At 43.8% G+C, this 22,499-nt stretch overlaps 1 protein-coding gene and 1 long non-coding RNA gene across 2 annotated transcripts in view; one reads left to right on the forward strand and one right to left on the reverse strand.

Moving 5' to 3' along the window:
- The window catches only part of LOC310839093 (ABC-type organic anion transporter ABCA8-like), an 89,701-nt gene that overhangs the window by 15,816 nt on the left and 51,386 nt on the right, over nt 1–22,499 (forward strand). The window contains exons 2-6 of the mRNA XM_083727377.1: nt 9,012–9,372; nt 11,808–11,920; nt 19,451–19,612; nt 20,330–20,503; nt 21,464–21,564. Of these exons, the coding sequence (XP_083583503.1) occupies nt 11,893–11,920; nt 19,451–19,612; nt 20,330–20,503; nt 21,464–21,564 (465 nt within the window). The 5' untranslated portion in view covers nt 9,012–9,372; nt 11,808–11,892. The remainder of the gene's footprint in view (nt 1–9,011; nt 9,373–11,807; nt 11,921–19,450; nt 19,613–20,329; nt 20,504–21,463; nt 21,565–22,499) is intronic.
- Nucleotides 1,652–9,015, reverse strand: LOC310839296. The gene is made up of 2 exons (XR_014561403.1): nt 8,805–9,015; nt 1,652–2,179 (listed from the first exon to the last, which is right to left on the reverse strand). It is a non-coding gene; the product is annotated as an uncharacterized lncRNA (long non-coding RNA).

Raw genomic sequence — 22,499 nt, forward strand, 5'->3', positions numbered from 1 at the left:
CTCGGGGGACAGCGGGGAGGCGCAGCACCGCCATCCCACTGTTCCCCGACCTGGTTTTGGGGGGGAAAATAAAGGAATTTTTTCCCCTTTATTTCCCCCCCAAAAAGTAGGTGCATCCTATGGGACGGAGAGTCCTATGGGACGAAAAATACGGTAAATGCTTCTGTTTCCGAACGCGCCTTGGAAGTCAAACGGCTTCCGCTGCGTGTTTTTCAATTTTCTGAATTGAATTTGTAGATGGTACTTTGACCTCAGTTTTCAAATATTTCAGAACTCGAACAGTCTTCCGGAACAGATTACGTTCGAGAACCGAGGTACCACTGTATTGCTAGATATTTTCCTGTAAGGTGAGATTCCTTTTCTTGCCGCTGCTATTGCTGTTGTACCATGTTATCAATCTTCCATACCCAGGAAGGCCATATTCTCCAACATTCCTCAGATGAAAATACAGACTTTTCTCACTCTCCTGACCCTCCTCGACCCCCCCCCCATTTTTGTAGAGCATTTCCTATCAAAAGGTCAAGTGCCACCACCTTCTTCTTCTTTGGCGATCACTCATGGCCAAATAAGTTTGTCTTCCATGAACACGGTTTTAACAGTCCGTAAGTGACTGTGGAGGCCAATTCTGGATCCACACATCCTTCCACAGTGGGGACCTAGGTTTCTGGGTGCGAGTTGATCACAGTGAAGGTTTGTCAAACGTGTCTTCCTTTTAGCACGTTTCTTCCTTTTGTCCTGAGTTTGAGAGTCTTCAGAGTTCATGACACCTTTAGTAAAGGCTGTTCTCCAACCGGAGCGCTTGCAGGCCAATGTTTCCCAATTGTCAATGTTTATACTACATTCTTTTAGATTTGCCTTGAGAGCATCTCCAAACCTCTTTTGTTGACCGCCAGCATTACGCTTTCCATTTTAAAGTTTGGAATAGAGTACCGGTAGTTGCTTTGGAAGACGATAATCAGGCATCCGCACAACACGACTGGTCCAGCAAAGTTGATGTTGAAGAATCATTGCTTTGACACTGGTGATCTTTGTTTCTTCCAGTACACTGGCATTAGTTTGCCTGTCTTTCCAAGTGATATGTAAAAAAATTTGGAGACACCGTTGATGGAATCTTTCGAGGAGTTGGAGATAGCATTTATAAGTGGTCCATGTTTCACAAGCATACAGTTAGTTTGGTAGTACAGTAGTTTTGTAAACATGCATTTTGTATGAACATCCATTGTGAAATAGATGTTAAATACATGTTAAATCTATGCTTACGCTGAAAGATCCTACCAGTTCAGCATTTTTTTTGTCCTATAATGACACCACAAACTCTCCCACATTATTCAGTGAAACTGAAACATGCTTAACTTTGGCCGTACAGTACTTCGTTTTGTTATTTTGTCTGCAGTTTACAGGGAACAGAAGACAAACTGATAATTCAGCAATAATTTGGGACTTCATTCATTCCTTTTCAAAGGGCAGTGGCTCCAATCCAGCTACTGTTAGTCTTCAGTGGCTTCAATGGAACTTAATTACATAGTTAGCAACATTTAGCTGAATTAACACCAGAGATTTTGTTTAAATCGTCCCTGTCCCCCTGCCCCCCCTCCAGTGATTGTGCCCTCTCAAATATCATCGTGGTAAAAGAAAGCAGGCGTTGGGTAGATTATTAGTTATAGAATCCACTTCTCATTTCATTTATTAGACTTATTAATCACTTGTTACCCAAACGTCTCCAAGAGACAGCAGAAAAGATACAGTACATAATACCTTATGAGGAGGGGAAGTGGGGGCAATAATATAATACACTAATACATTAATATCATACCCTCCAAATTTATCTGATGAAAATAGGGGTGTCCTATTTAACAACCACAATTTATTATTTATACCCTGCCCATATGACTGGGTTGCCCCAGCTACTCTGGGTGGCTTCCAACACGTATAAAAACATGATAAAACATTTTTTAAAAAAACCTTCCCTAGACAGGGCTGCCTTCAGATGTCTTCAAAAGGTTGCATAGTTACTCATCTCCTTGGCTCGGGGGTTGCATAACTCCATACCCTCCAACATTTCTCCAACGAAAATCGGCATGTCCTAAGGAAAAGCAGGGCATTCCGGGGTGCAATCAGAAACCAGGACGGCGTCTGTAAATCCAGGTCTGTCCCTGGAAAATAGAGACACTTGGAGGATCTGTAATATTTTATATAATATTATAACAGTCATTTCAAAACATACTCACATAATAAACAGAGCAATAATTTGTCCCCAAACCATTCACACCAAACCAACAATTCCCCCCCCCCCTTTAGCCTTCCTACCCCACCCAGAAGTCTGGTGCTGAGGCCAGATGTTCCAAATCAATGGTGGGTGGGCCCAGTGTCCTCCAGGGATGGTCGATCATCTCTCCTCTCCCTTCAGGGGGATCAGTAGCACAACAAAGCCGGAGGGTGGTTCTCCAGCCATACTAGCAATCGATGAAAGAAACTTTTGTAATGATTCCAAATGACAAAACCTCTTCCTATCCAGCTGATGTAAATTGGCAGCAATGTGAGATTTATATCCAGAGTTTGGAGTTGAGGACTGAACATTGTGCATCTCTGAAAACAAACACAAAAAACCAGTCCCGAAACACCTCCATAGGGACAGAATAGATTTATAAATCAAAACAGGAAATGCTGAATTCCTGTCCCCACTCCCATGGTTGCGTAATTCCTCCTGAGCACATGGCAGGTGCCCTTAAATGGACTAGAGGACCGTTCTTACGTTCTTAAAACTAACATTGTCTTTGATGCACCATTTTCATCTGGGGATAAGGCCAGAGAAACGCTAACCATAAAGGAAATGGAGGTTGCGGTGGGAGGGGGAGAATGAATAGAAAACACTAATGCCAGGGATAAACCAGAGAGGTGGGAAAGCCAGTGTGGTGTAGTGGTTAAGAGTGGTAGACTCGTAATCTGGTGAACCGGGTTTGATTCCCTGCTCCTTCACATGCAGCTGCTGGGTGACCTTGGGCTAGTCACACTTCTCTGAAGTCTCTCAGCCCCACTCACCTCACAGAGTGTTTGTTGTGTGGGAGGAAGGGAAAGAGTTTGTTAGCCACTTTGAGACTCCTTAGGGTAGTGATAAAGCAGGATATCAAATCCAAACTCTTCTTCTTCTTCTTCTCTTCTTCAAAAGTGCACCAAAAAAATATTGTTACAAACGTCTGCCCTTCACTTTGCTGAGTGGTAGCAAGAGTTTCCAGGCACCCACACAGAGTCTGTGTTCCTTTGGAGAATTGATTCTCCTCCTCCCCCTTAAATACTTACAACAAACCTTTGAGGTGGAGAGAGAGAGAGAGAGAGAGAGAGAGAGAGAGAGAGAGAGAGAGAGAGAGACTGGCTTAAGATCACCCAGTAAGCTTCATGCCCTAGTGGGGATTTGAACCCTGGTCTCTCCTAGGTCCTAGTCCAACGCTCTAACCAGTACACCACACTGCCTCACTTCCCTCGCCTTGTTTTATAGGAAGCTTGCTCTATTGTCGCAGCATCGACCTCCACATAAAACAGCTCTGACTGAAGAACAAAATATTTATTGTATATCTATCTGACTGACCTATACTGCCCGTCTGGACTTCAAACAACAGTATGTTCCCTAGAGGAGTTTTGTTTTGTTTGCCTTCCACTTTTCTCATCCTGTCCCAGAGCAACACCATATGGAGGTGGCTGGCGACTCTTTCTTCCCTCCACCCTTCTGGCTGAGGCAAGAAAAGAAAAAAGTTTTCAACTCGGTCATAAAAAAACCTTCCACCCACAGCTCTAACTGAATGGCTATGTGCAGTATAAGGTTTTAATTTCATTTTTCCAGCAGTTTTCACCCACCTAAATGTTTATTGGATTATCACTTTCAACGGCCCTATATTAGAACGAATATTTGATTCAAGAACCACAATTAATCAGAGAGTTTATAAAGATGTTACTACGGGGTCAGGTTGACTTGACATCTGAAGGGGTTCTAGCAACTTTGGAAGAAAGAAGAGGCCTGCTTTTTTTAGTATTTTTAGGTTAGAGGAGCAAGTTTAAATTCATAAACACACCTCTTTAAGAAAAGAGAATAAGTGTGAAATTTTGTTCACCAGTCATATAGATAAAGGCACCCTTGCGAAATTTTATGATCAAGCTTAGATCAGATTCCAGATGCATACATGAAAAAAAAATATGGGAGAAAGTATTATCAGGTGTAATACTGAGGGAAGAATGGAAATGTATTTGGGACAATATCCCGTTTAAACTGATGGCAGAAAATTCAAAGGAAAATTGTTGTAAGACTCTCTAAAAATGCTAAATGTGATCTAATATGCAGGCTTAGAGTTTATACTTGCTGGAGATGTGGTTCAGTCAAAGCTGATTTTATACACATCTTTTGGAACTGTGTCAAAGTATGAGCCTTTACAAAATCTGTGCAGACTAATATGTCAGGATGTCTCATGAACTTTAGAACCTAAAGTTTTCTTGCTTGGTTATCTGAAGGATATTATTTTGGAAAATGATTTAGAAATAGTAATCAATCTTACAACAGCTGCAAAACGAATGATTGCTAAGAAGTGGGGGGAAAGTATATCCCTTTACAGAATCTGAGTGGATAGAGAAAAATATGGTCTTATTGTAACACTGATTAAGTTAACATATTAGAAAAGAATATGCAGAAACCAACCCAATAAGCATATGGAAAAACACTACAATTCCATGTAATGTTCTGGAATAACATGCTTAATGATGATGTTGAACCTTAAAGAGTGGAACAGGATCAAAGATAAATTAACTTGGAGAAGTGAAAAAATGCACTAGGAGCAGGAAGGAAGAAATGGTCATAAGAGTCAGGGGTAAAAAAAAGGAAAAGGAAATTATTGTGAATAATTGATGCATATTATTAGCTTTGTGTACCTTGACACATATTATACAGACAAACCTTGGTTGTCGAATGTAATCCATTCCGGAAGACTGTTCGACTTCCGAAATGTTCGACAACTGAGGATCAAAGGGCGGTCAGCAAAGGCAATGGAGAGAACAAGAAAGAAAGAAAGAAAAAACTCCCCAGAAGCTGTTTGGCTTCCGAAAATCGTTCAGAAACCAAAGCAGTTACTTCCGGGTTTTCAGCATTCCAGAGAAAAAACATACGAACCGAGCTTTGACTGTACCTGTGACCATTTACCGGTAATTAGATGGAATACTGAAAGGTAAAACCAGTGCTTTTTTCTGGGGGTATGCAGGGGTACGCATGCCTGTAAATGTTTTGTGAATTTAAGTTTGGCCTCATTGAGGAGCAGTATATCAATATGAGTAGGAAAATGAGAGTACCCCATAACATACAGTATTTTTAAAGAAAAAAAGCACTGGGTAAAACCATCTCTTTTCATTTTCTTTGCTGAATAAAAACTCACTCTCAGTTGTGGGTCTCAGGACTCTTTCCTTTTGCATATTGGTGTGGATTAGCTCTGGTGAACATTTCTCTGCATTGTGTTCTGTTCGCTCTTATGCTTTGGCAATGGTTTCCTCTGTTAGCCATTGTGGGACCTCCTGGAAATACCACCTTATTTTATTTTTATTTTTTTATTTTGTAAGTACAGTGGTACCTCGGGTTAATTACTTAATTCGTTCTGGAGGTCCGTTCTTAACCTGAAACTGTTCTTAACCTGAAGCACCACTTTAGCTAATGGGGCCTCCTGCTGCCGCCGCGCCGCCAGAGCACGACTTCTGTTCTCATCCTGAAGCAAAGTTCTTAACCTGAAGCACTATTTCTGGGTTAGCGGAGTCTGTAACCTGAAGCGTATGTAACCTGAAGCGTAATGTAACCTGAGGTACCACTGTATGATTATTTTCCTGCAGTAAAGGAGTGGATTCCTGGATTGGTTAGCCCTCCCACTCAATCCACTAGGCACTGTAGCATTACAGCATTCTTAATATTCTCTCTTTCAAACTGTATCTTGCTAAAAATTCTTTTTAATAGAAACGCATTTTGGCACAAATTGAAAGATTGACTGATTAATAAGTAAAAAAAAATTCGATGGTAAGATGGTGCCCACCACAAAAGCTATACAGTGGTACCTCTGGATGCGAATGGGATCCGTTCCGGAGCCCCATTCACATCCAGAGCAGAACGTGACTCGCATCTGTGTGGGTTGTGATTCGCCGCTTCTGTGCATGTGCGTGACGTAATTTTGAGCGTTTGTGCATGCGCGAGCGGCGAAACCCGGAAGTAACGCATTCCGTTACTTCTGGGTCGCCGAGGAGCGTAACCTGAAAACGCTCAACCTGAAGTGACTTTAACCCGAGGTATGACTGTAGTGGGAGATCTGAGGCCCTAAAAATGTTGATGGACTACAACTCCCATCATCCCTGACCACCGGCTTGGCTGAAGGGAACTAGAGTCCAACAAGGTCTGGAGGGCTTCTTTCATCGTCCCAGCACTGACCGTGATATGTGAACAAAATTCTGCCAATAAGTGAATAACAAGATGTTTATTGTGTGTTTTTCTGACCTATACTGCCTGGACTTCCAACAGCTGGATGTTCCCTACAAGACTTTTAAAAGAAGTGGGGGTTTTTGGAACTTATCCTGTCCCAGAGCAACACTGTGTTGCTGGCTGGCTATTCTTTCCTTCCTCCACCCTTTTGGGCTGAGGTAATCCTTCAAAATTGCTTAGTGTTTTCAACTCTTTTTGAAAGAAAACTTCCATCCGCTGCTCTTCTGCCCAGTTTAAGGTTTCTAATGTCTTTTCCCTGCAGCCCCCCCCCCTTTAAACTGCAAACATTTCTTGGCAGGTTGCCTCTGTGGTCAAGTCTAGATTAACGTTGGTTGTGGAGATTTGCCTTGACAATGTTTACACACGTTCACTATAAGCAAACTTACACACCAATGAAATATTTCAATAGATATTGCGCAGCAGACATTATCAAACAGTAAAAGAAAACCAATAGACTTTAATGATGAAATCCATCTTACCCACAAGAAGTTTCTTGTTTACTCCAGTGGACGGGGGACACATTTAATCACCCCGTTTCCCCCTGCCACGCCGCTGCTGCGGTCAGCTGCATTTCCTGGGGGGGGGGGGACCCCAATGCGGAAAATGCAATTGGACTACATTGCAGGGTTGTCAAAAGGTCCTCCCCCTCCCAGCTCCCAGATCTGGCTGTGTTGAGAATAACGCCGCAAAGGAAAAAACTCCCTGATACCAAGATGAGGGATTTACTGAAATACAGACAAGTAGACTTTAATTAGAAATAATGAACTGTTATGAAGTTGGCGGAAGTTGACAATAACTATGTTTCTTTTTTTTTTTTTGGAAATTTCTTAGTTTATTGAACAATGAACTAATGTTGTTTTATGTAGGCTTCCTTTTTTCTTTTCTTTCTAAGATTTTAATGTACTTACAAAAAGGCATATATTTATATCTCTTACTTCTTTCTTCCTTTCTGGAGTTTCTGCTTTTATTCTTTTCTTTTTTTGCTCTCTCTACATAAGTCTTTTTTGTTTGTTTAAGTTTGTGAGTTTTGATTTATGTATATGTGCAATACAATACAATCAGAGCTGTTCTGCCTGGCCTTTGGTTTGGACTCAGTCTGACCCTTATGTTTCCCTCCCCTTATGGTTTTGATCTATGGGCTGCTTTTAAAACGGAATGGGTGCGAGTGCCTGCGGAATTTTAAGGGAGCGTCTTATATTCAGGTATTCTCTCCCCCCCCCCCCCCGAATTTTAAAGGTGCAGCTTATATTCAGGTACGGCTTATATTCAGGCCAATACGGTAAAAATGACTAGGAAACAAATGTTTAACCACACAACTGGAGTTTCTACCACCGCTTTGCTCCAGATGGAAGGCAGGGTGATGGCAGCAAAACTAAATCTTGGAAATAAAAAGAGGAATAGAATCAGTCCCTCCCCCCCCTTTGGGGGACAGTTAAGATCTATTGGTACATGACAAATCTGCCCTAGGTGCATATTTTGCTGGTGAGCCAGTGTGGTGTAGTGGTTAAGAGCAGTAGATCCGTAATCTGGTGCACCGGGTTCGTGTCTCCGCTCCTCCACATGCAGCTGCTGGGTGACCTTGGGCTAGTCACACTTCTCTGAAGTCTCTCAGCCTCACTCACCTCACAGGAGGAAGGGAAAGGAGATTGTTAGCGGCTTTGAGACTCCTTCGGGTAGTGATAAAGCGGGATAACAAATCCAAACTCTTTTTCTTCTCCTCCTCCTTACTACAGATATGGTAAGTGAAGTGTTAAGAACTGGTAGGCTGTTGCTCATTGTGGAATAATTTACTGCCAGTTACCACTAGAGGCCAGCTGATATTAAGTGCAATGAGACCACACATCTGGATCTTGAGTTGCTTTTACCCAGCACAATCAGAAACAGCCCAGGAAAGAGACAAAGCCCATATATAGCTCCATCAGGAAAAGCAATGCTAATTTGTGATTCTGGGTGTGTGTTTTTTATCCCACTAACTGAAACTCTGAATGAAGATTTCTTACTGCCCGATAGGAATCACAAGGAATATGTTATTTCCCCCCTATAGAAGGGACCTAATAACCTCAAGTAGTACTCTAGATCAAACAATAACTCAGTTTTGTGGGTCTGCCAGATAAGGTAGCTAGGTGAAAAAGAGCCCAATTAAGTTACACCTGCCCAAACTGCTTCCTATTAAAAGTGCAGAAGCCCTCTTTCTGATGTGACCGCTTTGGTAGTGGATTGTGGAATAATTGCTTTATGCCAATTGATTTTAAACTTGGATATCACAATGACTGAACCCTGCTCTCCCATGGTGATCAAGGAGTTCATTATTTACCTGGTTCCTCTGTTTCTGCTCTGCCGTTTACTTATGCTCCTTATATCACGGAGTGGTGGTAGTCTAAAATGACATTCTTTCCAGTTATACCAAACACAAGCCATGCTTTGGGAATCTGAGACCTCTTACTGCTCAGAAATTGGAGTGCACTTAAAAGTACTCTCCCACGTTGCAATACATTGCTCCTTCCTTTTCAATTTGCTGCAGGCAGAATATATTTACAAAGCTGTCTGACTGTGCAAAACTCTGGGGCACAGTTTTCCATCAGCGGTCCAGCTGTATCAAGAATGATTAAGTCTTGTCAGAACAAAGAAATCTCTTCAACTGTCCTGGGAGAAGATTTTCGAGGGGAGGAACTACTGGAGGACAAAAACACGAAGTTGTTGTGAATGGCTATTGCTTTTTCTGGCTGCATTTATGGACTGGAAAGAGAAAAGGCACAAAGAAGCAGAAAAAGTAGCTGGAGGCTTTATAAATCATATTCTCGACAAAGAAAATACCTTGCTGTTATTATGCAGTTTTCTTTGAATCCTTTGCTGAAGTTTTAGCCTAAATTGATTGCTTTAAGGTAAGCTTTTCAATGTTGCTTTCTCTTTGCCTCTGGATGTATTTTCTTGCCATTAATACCTGATGAAGCCTAGTTATTTGGGAGCAAAAAGGGAAAGAGGGGAGAATTGCTACTGAATGAATGCAAACTCACTTACTCAAAGTGTTTGGATATCAACTGATAAGTGATCTGGATATTTGAACCTATGTACCTAAACTCTGCCAGCTCATCTTGACTCATTTGTGGATTAACATTGCAGTCCTATATGCTTGTTTTGGAGTAACTCTCCTTAAACTTGGTGAGTCTTAGTCTTTGAGTAAATCTGCATAGGATTGGACTTGCCAACTATGTGAAATCCTCTGCAGAGTTTGATTGGTATGCCTGTGATTTGATTTATTTAGGTCAGTCTAAAATAAATGTCTTCCTGTTGCAGCAATATCCTGACCTAGAATTTTCTTTTACCCATAGAAATATTTTAACACAATTTTGTTGTTAAAGCACTTGAGCAGTAAAACCACGGGGAAGCTAGCTTTGAAGCTGCAAATGCTAAGAGTTTTACCATCCATGTGGAGGTATTAACGTTGCCATCCCAAATTAGTTTTATACAAAGCATTGCAAAGTTTTGACAGGTGTTCCTTATTAGGTTTGTTAGCAGCTTCACTTGATTTGGTAAAGCTGGTCACTGGCTTGTTTATGAATTTGATTGAAATAATATTCTCTTGAGTCATATTTCCTACCTTTTCTTCCCTGCTGTCCTAAATGGAATCTGCAGGCAGATGAATAGTTGAAGTAGACTGGTTGGACTCGCCACCTAAGAATGGGTTTGCCAGATCACGTACCCAAGATTGCCTCTGTCCCTTTAAATATTCTGACAGCTGGAGATTATGCAACCATTCTGCCAAGGGCGTAGCGTGGGGGGTGCAGGGGGGGCCGGACGCACCGGGCGCAACATCTGGGGGTTAGGGAAATCCATGGGTTAGGGGGCGCACATCCACGGGTTAGGGGGCGCAAATCCATGGGTTAGGGGGCGCAAATTACTTGCCTTGCCCCGGGTGCTGATAACCCACGCTACGCCACTGCATTCTGCCCCTCACTGTGTTTCTCTCTCACTGCCTTCTGTTGGGTGAAGTCTAAGTTTATTCCCACCCCCAACAGGATTTATATATTGCTTAATTAAAACTTCTGAGCAGTTTACATAAAATGCAATATATATGTGAATATGGCCAATAAAATCAGGTGTTAAAAATGAACCCACCTACTTTTCTTTCCAAAATAAAATCTCATTCGGGGCCATGGAACAACAGGATGGGAATCCCAATATACTTGCACTGAAACATTTCAAGCAGAATCTTCACCTAGAGCACTGTTTCCCAAACTTGGGTCTCCAGCTGTTTTTGGACTACAACTCCCATCATCCCTGACCACTGGTCCTGCTAGCTAGGGATGATGGGAGTTGTAGTAGTCGAACAACAACTGGAGACCTAAGTTTGGGGAACACTGACCTAGAAATTGAAACACTACATGGAAGAAGAATGTTAGAACTCAGATGCTCTCTCAAACCTATTAGAGTATTTGGTATCTGATGCTCAAACATCCCGTTGTGTTCATGGATGGGTGCAAAATAACTCAAGGTCAAAGGTAGCAGTAGGTCCAGGAATGCTTAAACATGATGAGCAGCAGAGTGGGAACATGTTTTATGGAGATCCTAACTCAACTTTGGCATGACACTAACTGGATTTTCCCTATGCACACGTTGATAAAGTTTGATTTAACCTCTTACCTCTAACATCTGTTTGTCATTAAACACATGAGGCAAAAACCAAGTGGCACCAGCCAATCAGCCAAATGGCAAAATTCCTACCGGGCCCCTGCTCCAAAACAGACGACCCCTAGACAGGCATAGCAAGGCCATGAGAACAACCCTAAATATAGGGAGAGGAGGGCAGGTGATCCGCTGCACGTCACAAGAAAGTGAAACTCTCCAGCGACGTGCAGCAGCCAATAGCCAACCCAGCTGACCAAATTTCTGCCCCAGCAACAGAGGGGCAACCAATGGGGTGTTGTGGCCATCCAAATGGTCCCGCCCCACAACAAAGAGGCAGTTTCTGGTGATCTCACCACAATAAGTGCCCTCCATGATGGAGGACCCAACCTGTCAAACCTCCCCCCCCCCAATATCCAGTATGATGTTTGCATCCCTGACCATTGTCCATGCTCCTTGGGGCTAATGGGAGTTGTGGTTCAAAATATCTGAAGAGCACCAAGTTGGGAGAGGCTAGTCTGGACTCTGCATGGTATCTACACATACCCAGCTAGGAAAATCAATATACGCACAGAACATTGTGCAAATAAGTGGGAGGGTGGGTTGTGTTGCAATTTATTCCTTTGCCCAGTGCCGCACTTTGCCTAGAGTGAGTAACCTCTGACTGAACAGGCTTATTTTTCATTTTAAGCAGGCTTGAAAATGCAGGGACAACGCCAGAGGAATAGAAGTGTGTATCAACAGACAATTGCACTTTTGTGGAAAAATATAATTCTGAAATGGAGGATGAGGATGCAAAGCTTTCAGGCAAGTAAAAATTGCTAATCGAGGGGAAATAAATGTTCAGCATTTCTTCTCCTGTTCTTTTTTAAAATTTAAAGTTGTGAAAATTGATTAAGCGTTTGAATACAAACAGCTAACTTGTGTGCTATATTGCCATTGCCATTGCCATTGCCATTTTGTTTTACAGTGAAGTCAAGGGGAGAAGTCACTAGTAAAGTTGCAATGGGGAACTAGCCTTTTCAGTTACTGTGTTAATTGCAGAAAATTTATTTGATTTGTCAGTGCATATTATTCCAAGGATGTTCTAATAAACATGCAAGAAATAGTAGGATAAATTATAGTCCACTTATTTTTTTCTTTTATTATCATTTACCTATATACCTCTTTTTGGCCCAATGTCCCAACATATTATAAGCATCGGTATCAGCATATTAAGGATGGATGGCGGCTAACATATTGAGGTTGAATCCTGACAAGACAGAAGTACTGTTTTGGGGGGACAGGAGGCGGGTGGGTGTGGAGGATGGTCCTGAATGGGGTAACTGTGCCCCTGAAGCACCAGGTGCGCAGCCTGGGAGTCATATTGGACTCACAGTTGTCCATGGAGGCACAGGTCAATTCTGTGTCCAGGGCTGCTGTTTGTCAGCTCCATCTGGTACACAGGCTGAGATCCTATCTGCCCGCAGACTGTCTCGCCAGAGTGGTGCATGCTCTAGTTATCTCCTGCTTGGACTACTGCAATGCACTCTACGTGAGGCTACCTTTGAAGGTGACCCAGAAACTACAACTAATCAAGAATGCGGCAACTAGACTGGTGACTGGGGGCAGCCGCTGAGACCATATAACACCGGTCTTGAAAGACCTACACTGGCTCCCAGTATGTTTCTGGGCACAATTCAAAGTGTTGGTGCTGACCTTTAAAGCCCTAAACAGCCTCGGCCCAGTATACCTGAAGGGGCGTCTCCACCCCCATCGTTCTGCCAGGACACTGAGGTCCAGTGCCGAGGGCCTTCTGGCAGTTCCCTCACTGCGAGAAGCAAAGCTACAGGGAACCAGGCAGAGGCCTTCTCGGTAGTGGCACCCGCCCTGTGGAATGCCCTCCCATCAGATATCAAAGAGAAAAACAACTACCAGACTTTTAGAAGACATCTGAAGGCAGCCCTGTTTCGGGAAGTTCTTAATGTTTAACAGACCACTGTATTTTAATATTTTGTAGGAAGCCGCCCAGAGTGGCTGGGGAAACCCAACCAGACGGGTGGGGTATAAATAATAAATTATTATTATTAATATCAATATTATTATTGTTGTTGTTGTTATACCGAATAACAGTCCAACAAAATATAATCAATCATAAAGACAAACAGACACCTGTATGGCTATTTGCTGTAACTGGGTAAAAGTTCACCTATGATAATTGAATGGATCCTATGAATCTGGGCCATAGCATGTATCAGAGGTTTTCAGCTGTTTTTAGTCCATGCCTCCCTTGACCAACTATATTCTTTTTGAGGTTCCGGTGGGGGAAATGCGCTCCGAGCCTCTGTAGCCCTGTTAAGTCACCCCTTGCCTGCAGCCCCTCACCCCTTTTCAAACACCCTCCTTTGTGGTGTGTTCCTTCAGGCTCCTCCCCTCTCCCCTCTCCTTGGGAGTCCTCCAGGCAGCAGCCGCCACCGACCCTGGTCTCTGAGCTGCCCTGCCTGCCCCAAACAGAGGTGCCTGGCCAGCCCTAGAGCCACCATTTGCCCTGGGGAGCTTGTAGCCAGGGCTGCTGCAACAAACAGCCATGGAAGCATATGCTGTGCACCCGGGGGCGGGGCGAACGTCCCAGGGGGGAGGGACAAGCATTCTCAGGGGAGCGCCGTGGCGAGTGTCCCAAGGGGTTAGATGCCCATGGGGGCGGAGTGAGCCGCCCATTGGGGGTGGAGCAAGCTGCACATGGCAGGGTGGGGTGGAGAGGGAGCCATGCCACTTTGCCAGCAGCCTTCCTCCCTTCCCTCTTACTTTTTTCTTTTTTGAATTTTTTAAATTCATTTTTCTTTCTCATTCATTACACACATCTCACATTCATAACATTTACTATGCAATCCCTCCTTCCTCCCCTCCTAGGCTCGCCCCAACTTCCGCTTCTGGTTTGTTTCTCCTTTCTCCCACTTTGCTGCCTCTTAAAAGAAAAAGCTACTAATAACATATTTATACAATAACTTCAAACCTAAAAATAACAATAAATACATCATATTTACGCGGGTGGCCACAGAGCCTAGGGCTTTCCAATCAGAAGGTCGGCGGTTCGAATCCCTGCGACGGGGGTGAGCTCCTGTTGCTCAGTCCCTGCTCCTGCCAACCTAGCAGTTCGAAAGCACGTCAAAGTGCAAGTAGATAAATAGGTACCGCTCTGGCGGGAAGGTAAACAGTGTTTCTGTGTGCTGGTCTGGTTCACCAGAAGTGGCTTAGTCATGCTGGCCACATGACCCGGAAGCTGTACGCCAGCTCCCTCGGCCAATAAAGCGAGCTGAGCGCCGCAACCCCAGAGTTGGCCACAACTGGACCTAATGGTCAGGGGTCCCTTTACCTTTACTTAATTCTTAACTTAAAGATAGCTGCAGTACTTCTCCCTTTCATCCTCTTTTCCTGTTAGTTTTAATTTGCTATTACACTGGTACCTCGGGTTAAGAACTTAATTCGTTCTGGAAGTCCATTCTTAACCTGAAGCTGTTCTTAACCTGAGGTACCACTTTGGCTAATGGGGCCTCCTGCTGCCGCCATGCCGCCACGTGATTTCTGTTCTCATCCTGAAGCAAAGTTCTTAACCCGAGGTACTATTTCTGGGTTAGTGGAGTCTGTAACCTGAAGTGTCTGTAACCTGAAGCGTCTGTAACCCGAGGTACCACTGTAATAATAAAGCTCTGTTCAGTATAGCACTGTCAATATATTCTAACATTTAAAAGACATGGTTCTAATTGTGCTTTTGCAAAAAAAAAAAATTAAAAAGATGGGGTGAGAGGTATTTCTCTCCTTAAACTATCCTGGCTGGAACAGCAAAAAATTGGCAGAATTTTTAAGGGGTTACATAAGTTTAGTAAGTTGATTTTGGAATACACCACCATGGCTCCAATTCAAGTCAGGCTTATATTTCACACAAACAAAGGCCTTTCCAAAAATCAGACAAGTTCAATGGTATGCAAATACTGCAAATACTACTTATATAAAATAGATTTTTAAAAAGCTTTTTTAAAAAACAAACAAACAAACAAACAGGCAACATCAAAGGATTAGGAAAAACAACTATGAGTAATCAAATAAATATCAGAGCATCATTGTGCCTTGAAAACTCTTTCACCCAGATCCTTACGGAAGTCAGTACAAAAAAAAAGAGATACCTTATAAGTCATTAAAAGGTCTGCCAACAGAAAACAAATCTTTTCTTTGATGGATTCTGAATGTAATCCCAATAAATTCTACACATTTAAAATGCAGTTCTAGGTACAAAGGACAAAATAAAATGTAGTGTGGAAGATCTTCTATCCACATATTCCCCCAAATACATCTATGCTACGCCGGGAAAATCTGATAATCTTGGCCGTCAGTCATAGCCAATGAAAACATCTGGAAACTGAGAGCTGTAAAGGCTTGCTTGAGTCTAGGAAAACTAGGATTAATCAAACAGGAAGATCTGTAATGGTCATTTTAAAACAGTCAAAACCACACAGCTATACTTCCCCTTTACATCTGCAGGTGAGGCAGTAGAAGTGCTGGACTAGTGCCTTGCTTTGGTAATAGATGGGATTACTGAGGCTCAATCCAGATAAGACTGAGGCACTGTTAGTGGGTGGTTCCTTAGATTAGATGAAAGGGAGGCTGCCTGCTCTTGATGGAACTATACATCCTCTGAAGGAGCAGGGACACAGCTTGAGGATCCACTGCTGTCACCTGAGGCTCAGGCGGTCTTGGTGGCATGGGGTGGCTTCCATCAGCTTCGGTTGATGGCCTATCTGACCAGGATAGCCTAACTTCTGTTGTCTCTGCTCTAGGTTAGATTACTGCAATATGTTATACCTGGGGCTGCTTCTGAAGTTGGTTCAGAATTCAGTGGCTCACTGGGGCAAGAAGGTTTCAGCATATAAAGCCATTCCTGGCCCAACTGCTCTGGCTGCCAATTAGTTTCTGGGCCCAATTCAAAGTGCTGGTTTTGACCTATAAAAGTTTTATATGGCGCAAGACCGCAAGACCTCAAGGAGTGCCTCTCCCCATATGAACTGACCGGACCCTGTGATCATCATTTGAGGCCTGTCTTTGTGTGTCTCAAGAGGTCTGGAGGGCGGCAGTATGAGAACAAGCCCTTTCTGCAGTGGCTGTCCACTTGTAGAAAGCTCTCCTCAGGGAGGCTCATCTGAGGAGCTGACATGGAGCCCAAAAGATCACAATTGCGCCCACATGGGAACAATTCTTGAGTAAATATTTCTCTTTGGCAGAGGAATCCAACTCATCCACGGAATTCCGAGCCGACCATCTACCTTTGTGGCCCTCTACCGACCCAGAGCTGATAATGGACTTGATACTAGATCTGAAAACGGGCAAAGCCCCTGGGCCGGATCTAGTCCCTGCTGAGGCTATTGTTGCGCAACCGAGGTGGTGGGCTGAAATTCTGGCCAAAGTCTTTGATGCAATTAATTCTACGGGGCTTATCCCTAGGTCATGGAAGGAGGCCGTGATCGTACCAGTCCATAAAAAGGGTCCCCCTGCTGACCCAGAGAACTACCGGAACATCAGCCTTTTGTCTATCATCGGGAAAATCTATGCAAAATTTTTGCTGTCTAAGCTGTCCCATTGGGCATACGACTCAAATTTGATTGGCCATGAGCAAGCGGGCTTTAGGAACAATTATTCGACCACGGACCATATGGTAATTATGTATCATCTTGCCAGAAAATATTCTGCCCCGAGTCGGGGGCGCCTATGTGTCGCTTTCATAGACTTAAAGGCCGCCTTCGACAGTATCCCAAGAAACTGTCTATGGAAGAAATTAGAGAGATGGGGCATAGATAGAAGGCTGTTATGGCTTATAACCCAATTACACCACGGGTCGTCGGCTAGAGTGAGACTCACACCGGCGGGAAACCTATCCAATGAGGTCCCAATAAATAGAGGAGTGCGCCAAGGCTGCATTTTGGCCCCACTCCTCTTCAACTTGTTTATTAGCGACATGAAGCTCTTTCTGAGTGAGTCTCAAGCCAACATTCATGCCCCCCGCCTAGCTGATTTTCGCTGCCCTCTGCTCCTATATGCTGACGATGCAGCGATCCTTTCCTACACTAGAGTCGGTTTATGCAGAGCTCTAAAGATTTTTGCGGCTTATTGCAAACTCAACCATCTGACAATTAATCATGGAAAATCTAAAGTACTGGTCTTTACCAGGTCTCGGAAAACTTACAGCTGGAAGTTAGATGGAGTCCAATTAGAACAGGTTTTCAAATTTAAATACCTGGGAGTCTTTTTTCACTACAACCTAAGCTGGAAGCCACAGATACAGTATTTACTGAACAAAGGGAAAACAATACTTTACACTCTACTCCAATTTTTTGCAGTCGACGGAGCCTCCCACATCCCTTCTGCATTGAAGGTGTACCACGCAAAAGTGGTTTCCACCCTCTGTTATGCTGCCCCACTCTGGGCCCCAGGGTCCAATTTAACATCGCTGGGGACATTGCAGAATCAGTTTCTCCGTCGCCTCCTGAAACTCCCCATGTGTGTGAGCAATGCAGCCATACATCTGGAGCTAAGGACTGCATCATTGGAGACTGTCATCTGGAAGCGAGTCTTTGGCTACTGGCTGTCCAGCTGGCATAGGCTTCCCGACCATTACCTCTTTCAGTGCCTCTGGCGGGATGACTTTGTTAATCTGTGGGTAGGAAAAATCCATGCCAAACTTCTGAGCATCGGAATTTCCCCAGCAGACTCCTTAAAGATGAACCTACGCTCAGCCAAAAGCCTTATCGAGCAAAGATTAGCAGACATTGAAAATCAACACAACCTCTCCAGGGGTGGGGGTGTCTGCTCCCCCAGGTATCATGGAATAACCCCACCACTTGGCCTTCCATCATATATGTCATCTCTTTCATCTGTACCACACCGACTTGCATTTATTCGTGCAAGGTTCAATGTTTTTCCATCGAACCTGCTGAGCCACAGATTTTCCAAGGGTTTGGTGTCTCCGCTATGCGAGTGTGACGGGAAAACAGTTGAATCTCTTCCACATATAATGTTCAACTGTCCCTTACATAGCATAGCCAGGACTAAATTCCTGGGTCCTGCTTTACTGCGCTTGGTTGGCAGGCCTGTTGAGTCACATGCCGCACTGCTTTTGCAGGATACAGATCCTTCTGTAACTCTGCAGGTGGCGAGATTCCTGAATGCGGTTATCTCACACACAAAAACCACCAAAAAACAACATCAACAACAAAAACTAATCGGACAGTTATGATGAGAGTGCATGACGGATCTTGTCTCCAGTTCTCCTTTTTCTGGGAACCGTCCCTTGGATCTTTCCGGGCCCCAAGCTGTTATTTGTCACTGCTCAATGACCCACCCTTGCATCGTGGTGTTCCCCTTCTGTTGTTAGATGTATTGGTTTTTATGTTTCTGTGCTTTTAGGTTTGTACACATTTTATGGGCTAATAGCCGTAAATAAATAAATTTGATTTGATTTGATTTGATTTGATCACAATTTTCCCTAGCAATGCAAGGGAGGTATTGGAGGCCCATAACGCTTTCTCTGGAACAAAGGTGTAGGACCCCGGAATACAATGCCCATGTTTCACATGTTTCCTGTGCAGACGTTTGCCCATGCTTTTCCGAGCAGAAAAAGCTTCAGCTCCATTTTTCTAGCTCTTCAAGGAGTGACCCCACCTTTATGGGCAAATCCAATCTATTTGTGGAGGTTATAGATATGTGCCTATTCGTGCACACGTGTACAAGAATGCTTGTGTTCAACAGGGACATGGGGCATTCCTTCATCCCCTTTCCACTATATATGGAAATGGGGATGCAGGTGGCGCTGTGGTCTAAACAACAACTGAGCCTCTTGGGTTTGCTGATCGGAAGGTCGGTGGTTCGAATCCCCGCGACAGGGTGAGCTCCCGTTGCTCTGTCCCTGCTCCTGCCAACCTAGCAGTTCAAAAGCATACTAGTGCAAGTAGATAAACAGGTACTGCTGCGGTGGGAAGGTGAACAGCATTTCCGTGCACTGCTCTGGTTTTGCCAGTAGCGGTTTAGTCATTCTGGCCACATGACCCGGAAAACTGTCTGTGGACAAATGCCGCCTCCCTCGGCCTGAAAGCGAGATCAGCGCTGCAACCCCATAGTTGCCTTTCACTGGACTTAACCATCCAGGGGTCCTTTACCTTTAACTTTATATATGGAACCATAGGAACCCATAGGAACAAAAACATTCTCATAGCTTAAAACATCCAATGTATTGTTCTAGTCAGTGACTTGTTTGTTATTTCTAGGAGTGGTTCTTGGTGTTGGTTCTCCTCCTCACATTTTACCTAACAACAGCATGGATGTTCTCTGAGCCAGCTCATGAAATACCTCAGGCATTCCTTGGTCAACTAGATGATCCTTCCTTCAATTATACAGAACTTAGAATCCTGTATACTCCAAGAACAAAGATGGCAATGGAAATCATGGAAAAAGTAAAAACCACCTCTGTCATGAAAGGTATATACTATCTATTAAAACATTTTGGTGCATTATTTCTTTAGTAAGGCTTAAGTTGAAAATGGATGAGCTCTGGAGGCTGTTTTCTATGACAGGAGTGTGATCTAGAAGAGACAGGCAAATAATGAGTGTCTTTGTCCATGTGCAGAGTACCCTTTTGTCCCCCCAGAGTGAATAAAGCAGAGGGTTCCCCTGTCAAACAGCCCTTTTCAGGCAGGATTGAGACCTCTTCTGAGGAATCAAGCCATCTGTCAACAGCAGAACAGTGTTTCTTCAACTGGGGACCGGGGACCACCAGAGAACCCCAGTGTTTTGGCCTGCCCTGGCTGCACCTTTTTTGGGGGGGAGTGGGTAACTTTGGCAACTTCCCACAGGCATGCAAGAGGGAGGTGGTTAGGTAGTGAGATTGCAGCATGCAAAGTTGTCTGTGGTTTCCTTATCCTAAGCCAGGCATAGGCAAATTCGGCCGTCCAGATGTTTTGGGCCTACAATTCCCATCATTCCTGACCACTAGTCCTGTTAGCTAGGGATCATGGGAGTTGTAGTCCCAAAACATATGGAGCGCCGAGTTTGTCCTAAGCTCTATAATCTTGTGAGATGCCCATGTCATAATGATACACTTGAAGTGCTTGCAGCCTCTACACAAGAAGCCATTTCTCTCACTCAGTCTCTCTGTATGGAGGCTCATATAGTAACTGCAATTTTTTTGAACTAAAGGTATAAGAGTAGAATCGGTAGAAGATGAAAATGCAATGGAAGCCGCGCAAAAGAATGAATATGATGATGATAACTATGATTATGTTGGAGTTATTTTTCAGGACGACACTTCTTATCGACTCAGATTTTCTGATATTAGAGTGGTTTCTCCAAGCGCTAATGTTGAAGAAATCGGTAAATCCAATATGCCTTTGTATTTACATTTCATTTCTTAGATATTCATAGGTGTACTGTGCAATCGGGTGCAGATCTGGACCCACATATTAAGTTAATAAAGATGAGTAATCTTTTAATGTAGAATGGACAGCTGCATATCTATCCTATACATAGACCTAAAGGTACAGGTAAAGGGACCCCTGACCATTAGGTCCAGTTGCGGACGACTCTGGGGTTGCGGCGCTCATCTCGCTTTACTGGCCGATTACTGTTATACAACTTCTGGGTCATGTGGCCAGCATGACTAAGCCGCTTCTGGCAAACCAGAGCAGCGCACGGAAATGCTGTTTACCTTCCCAACGGAGCGGTACCTACCGGTATTTATCTACTTGCACTTTGACGTGCTTTCAAAGTGCTAGGTTGGCAGGAGCAGGGACTGAGCAACGGAAGCTCACCCCATCGTGGGGATTCGAACCACCAACCTTCAGATCGGCAAGTCCTAGGCTCTGTGGTTTAACCCACAGTGCCACCCTATACATAGACCTATAAGTAATTAAATACTTCTGCTCCTTTTTCTTCATGTAGGAATATATTTAAAGTAGTCATGCACACATATTCATCTACCTGCTCCTCTCCTCTGTCCCTGCTCTGAGCATGCATAACTTTTAGGCCAGAACCCTGTGGAATAGGAGGTGATAAAGCATTTCTAACGTATATGTCCTACTTCAGAAATGAGACCAGATAATTCAGAACGTCAAAATCCGAAGAAAATTTGAGATTAGGATACTTTTGGAAAGCTTTTAAATTATGTTCCTTCTGACCTTTCATAGGATTTACCGAGCAAAGAATCTTTTAGAACATTTGATATTCCCTTCTGAAGTCTGGTTTAATTACATTTTCAATGCTTCCCTGACTGTAGGGAGCCTAATAGAATGTGCATATAACACACTGTCCACATCTTCTTCTTCTTGCTTGTAGATTACTGTTACAACTATACATCACACTATTGTAAAAATCCAAAATACTGGTTTGAAGGATTTCTATCACTGCAGACCAGCATTGACAGTGCTCTTATTGAAGTAAGTAGCGTTATTTTATTATTTGAGGCATTACTCTGCTGTATCATATTAGTCTCCCTATCAAGATATACTGTATATTAAATGTAATATAAAAATGTGGAAGTCTGACAACAAAGTTAACCCAAGCCCAGCCTTAAGTCTGAGTTGCTTCCTTGACAATACAACAGCTCCAGGCTCCAGCTTTCTGTATATATGGGGAAATAGACCCTCTGCAACACAAATACACACTTGAAGAAACACATCTGGACTGTGCATTAATAAATGAGTAGCAACTGTACACTTGAGTACCATTAGAAACTGTTTACTTTCCCTCTTGCATATTCACCGTCAGGAAGGTGTCCTGATCAGGCCAGGTGAGTCTCAATTTTCAGGGAAAGGGTGGAGTAACCCCATCCAGAACCAGGTCGAAAGGGCACTGGCATCAGAAACACAAGGGAAATCTCAATCCAGAAACAAGCAATAGTTCATAACAAGGTAAAAAAGGTAAAGGTAAAGGGACCCCTGACCATTAGGTTCAGTCGTGACCGACTCTGGGGTTGCGGCGCTCATCTTGCTTTATTGGCCGAGGGAGTCATGTACAGCTTCCGGGTCATGTGGCCAGCATGACTAAGCCGCTTCTGGTGAACCAGAGCAGCACACGTAAATGCCGTTTACCTTCCCGCCGGAGCGGTACCTATTTATCTACTTGCACTTTGACGTGCTTTCCCAGGAGCAGGGACCGAGCAATGGGAGCTCACCCCGTCACGGGGATTCGAACCGCCGACCTTCTGTTTGGCAAGTCCTAGGCTCCATGGTTTAACCCACAGCGCCACCCACATCCCCTCATAACAAGGTAGGGCAGATTAAGTGAAACATGCAGTTCACAAGCATCTGGGAAATGAAAGACACAAATTGTTTTAGCAGCTCCCAGACCTCAGCTGAGTCAGTGATGGGGA

Source organism: Podarcis gaigeae (genome assembly GCF_964106915.1).
Source record: "Podarcis gaigeae genome assembly, chromosome: 2".
In the NCBI taxonomy this organism is placed as follows: domain Eukaryota; kingdom Metazoa; phylum Chordata; class Lepidosauria; order Squamata; family Lacertidae; genus Podarcis; species Podarcis gaigeae.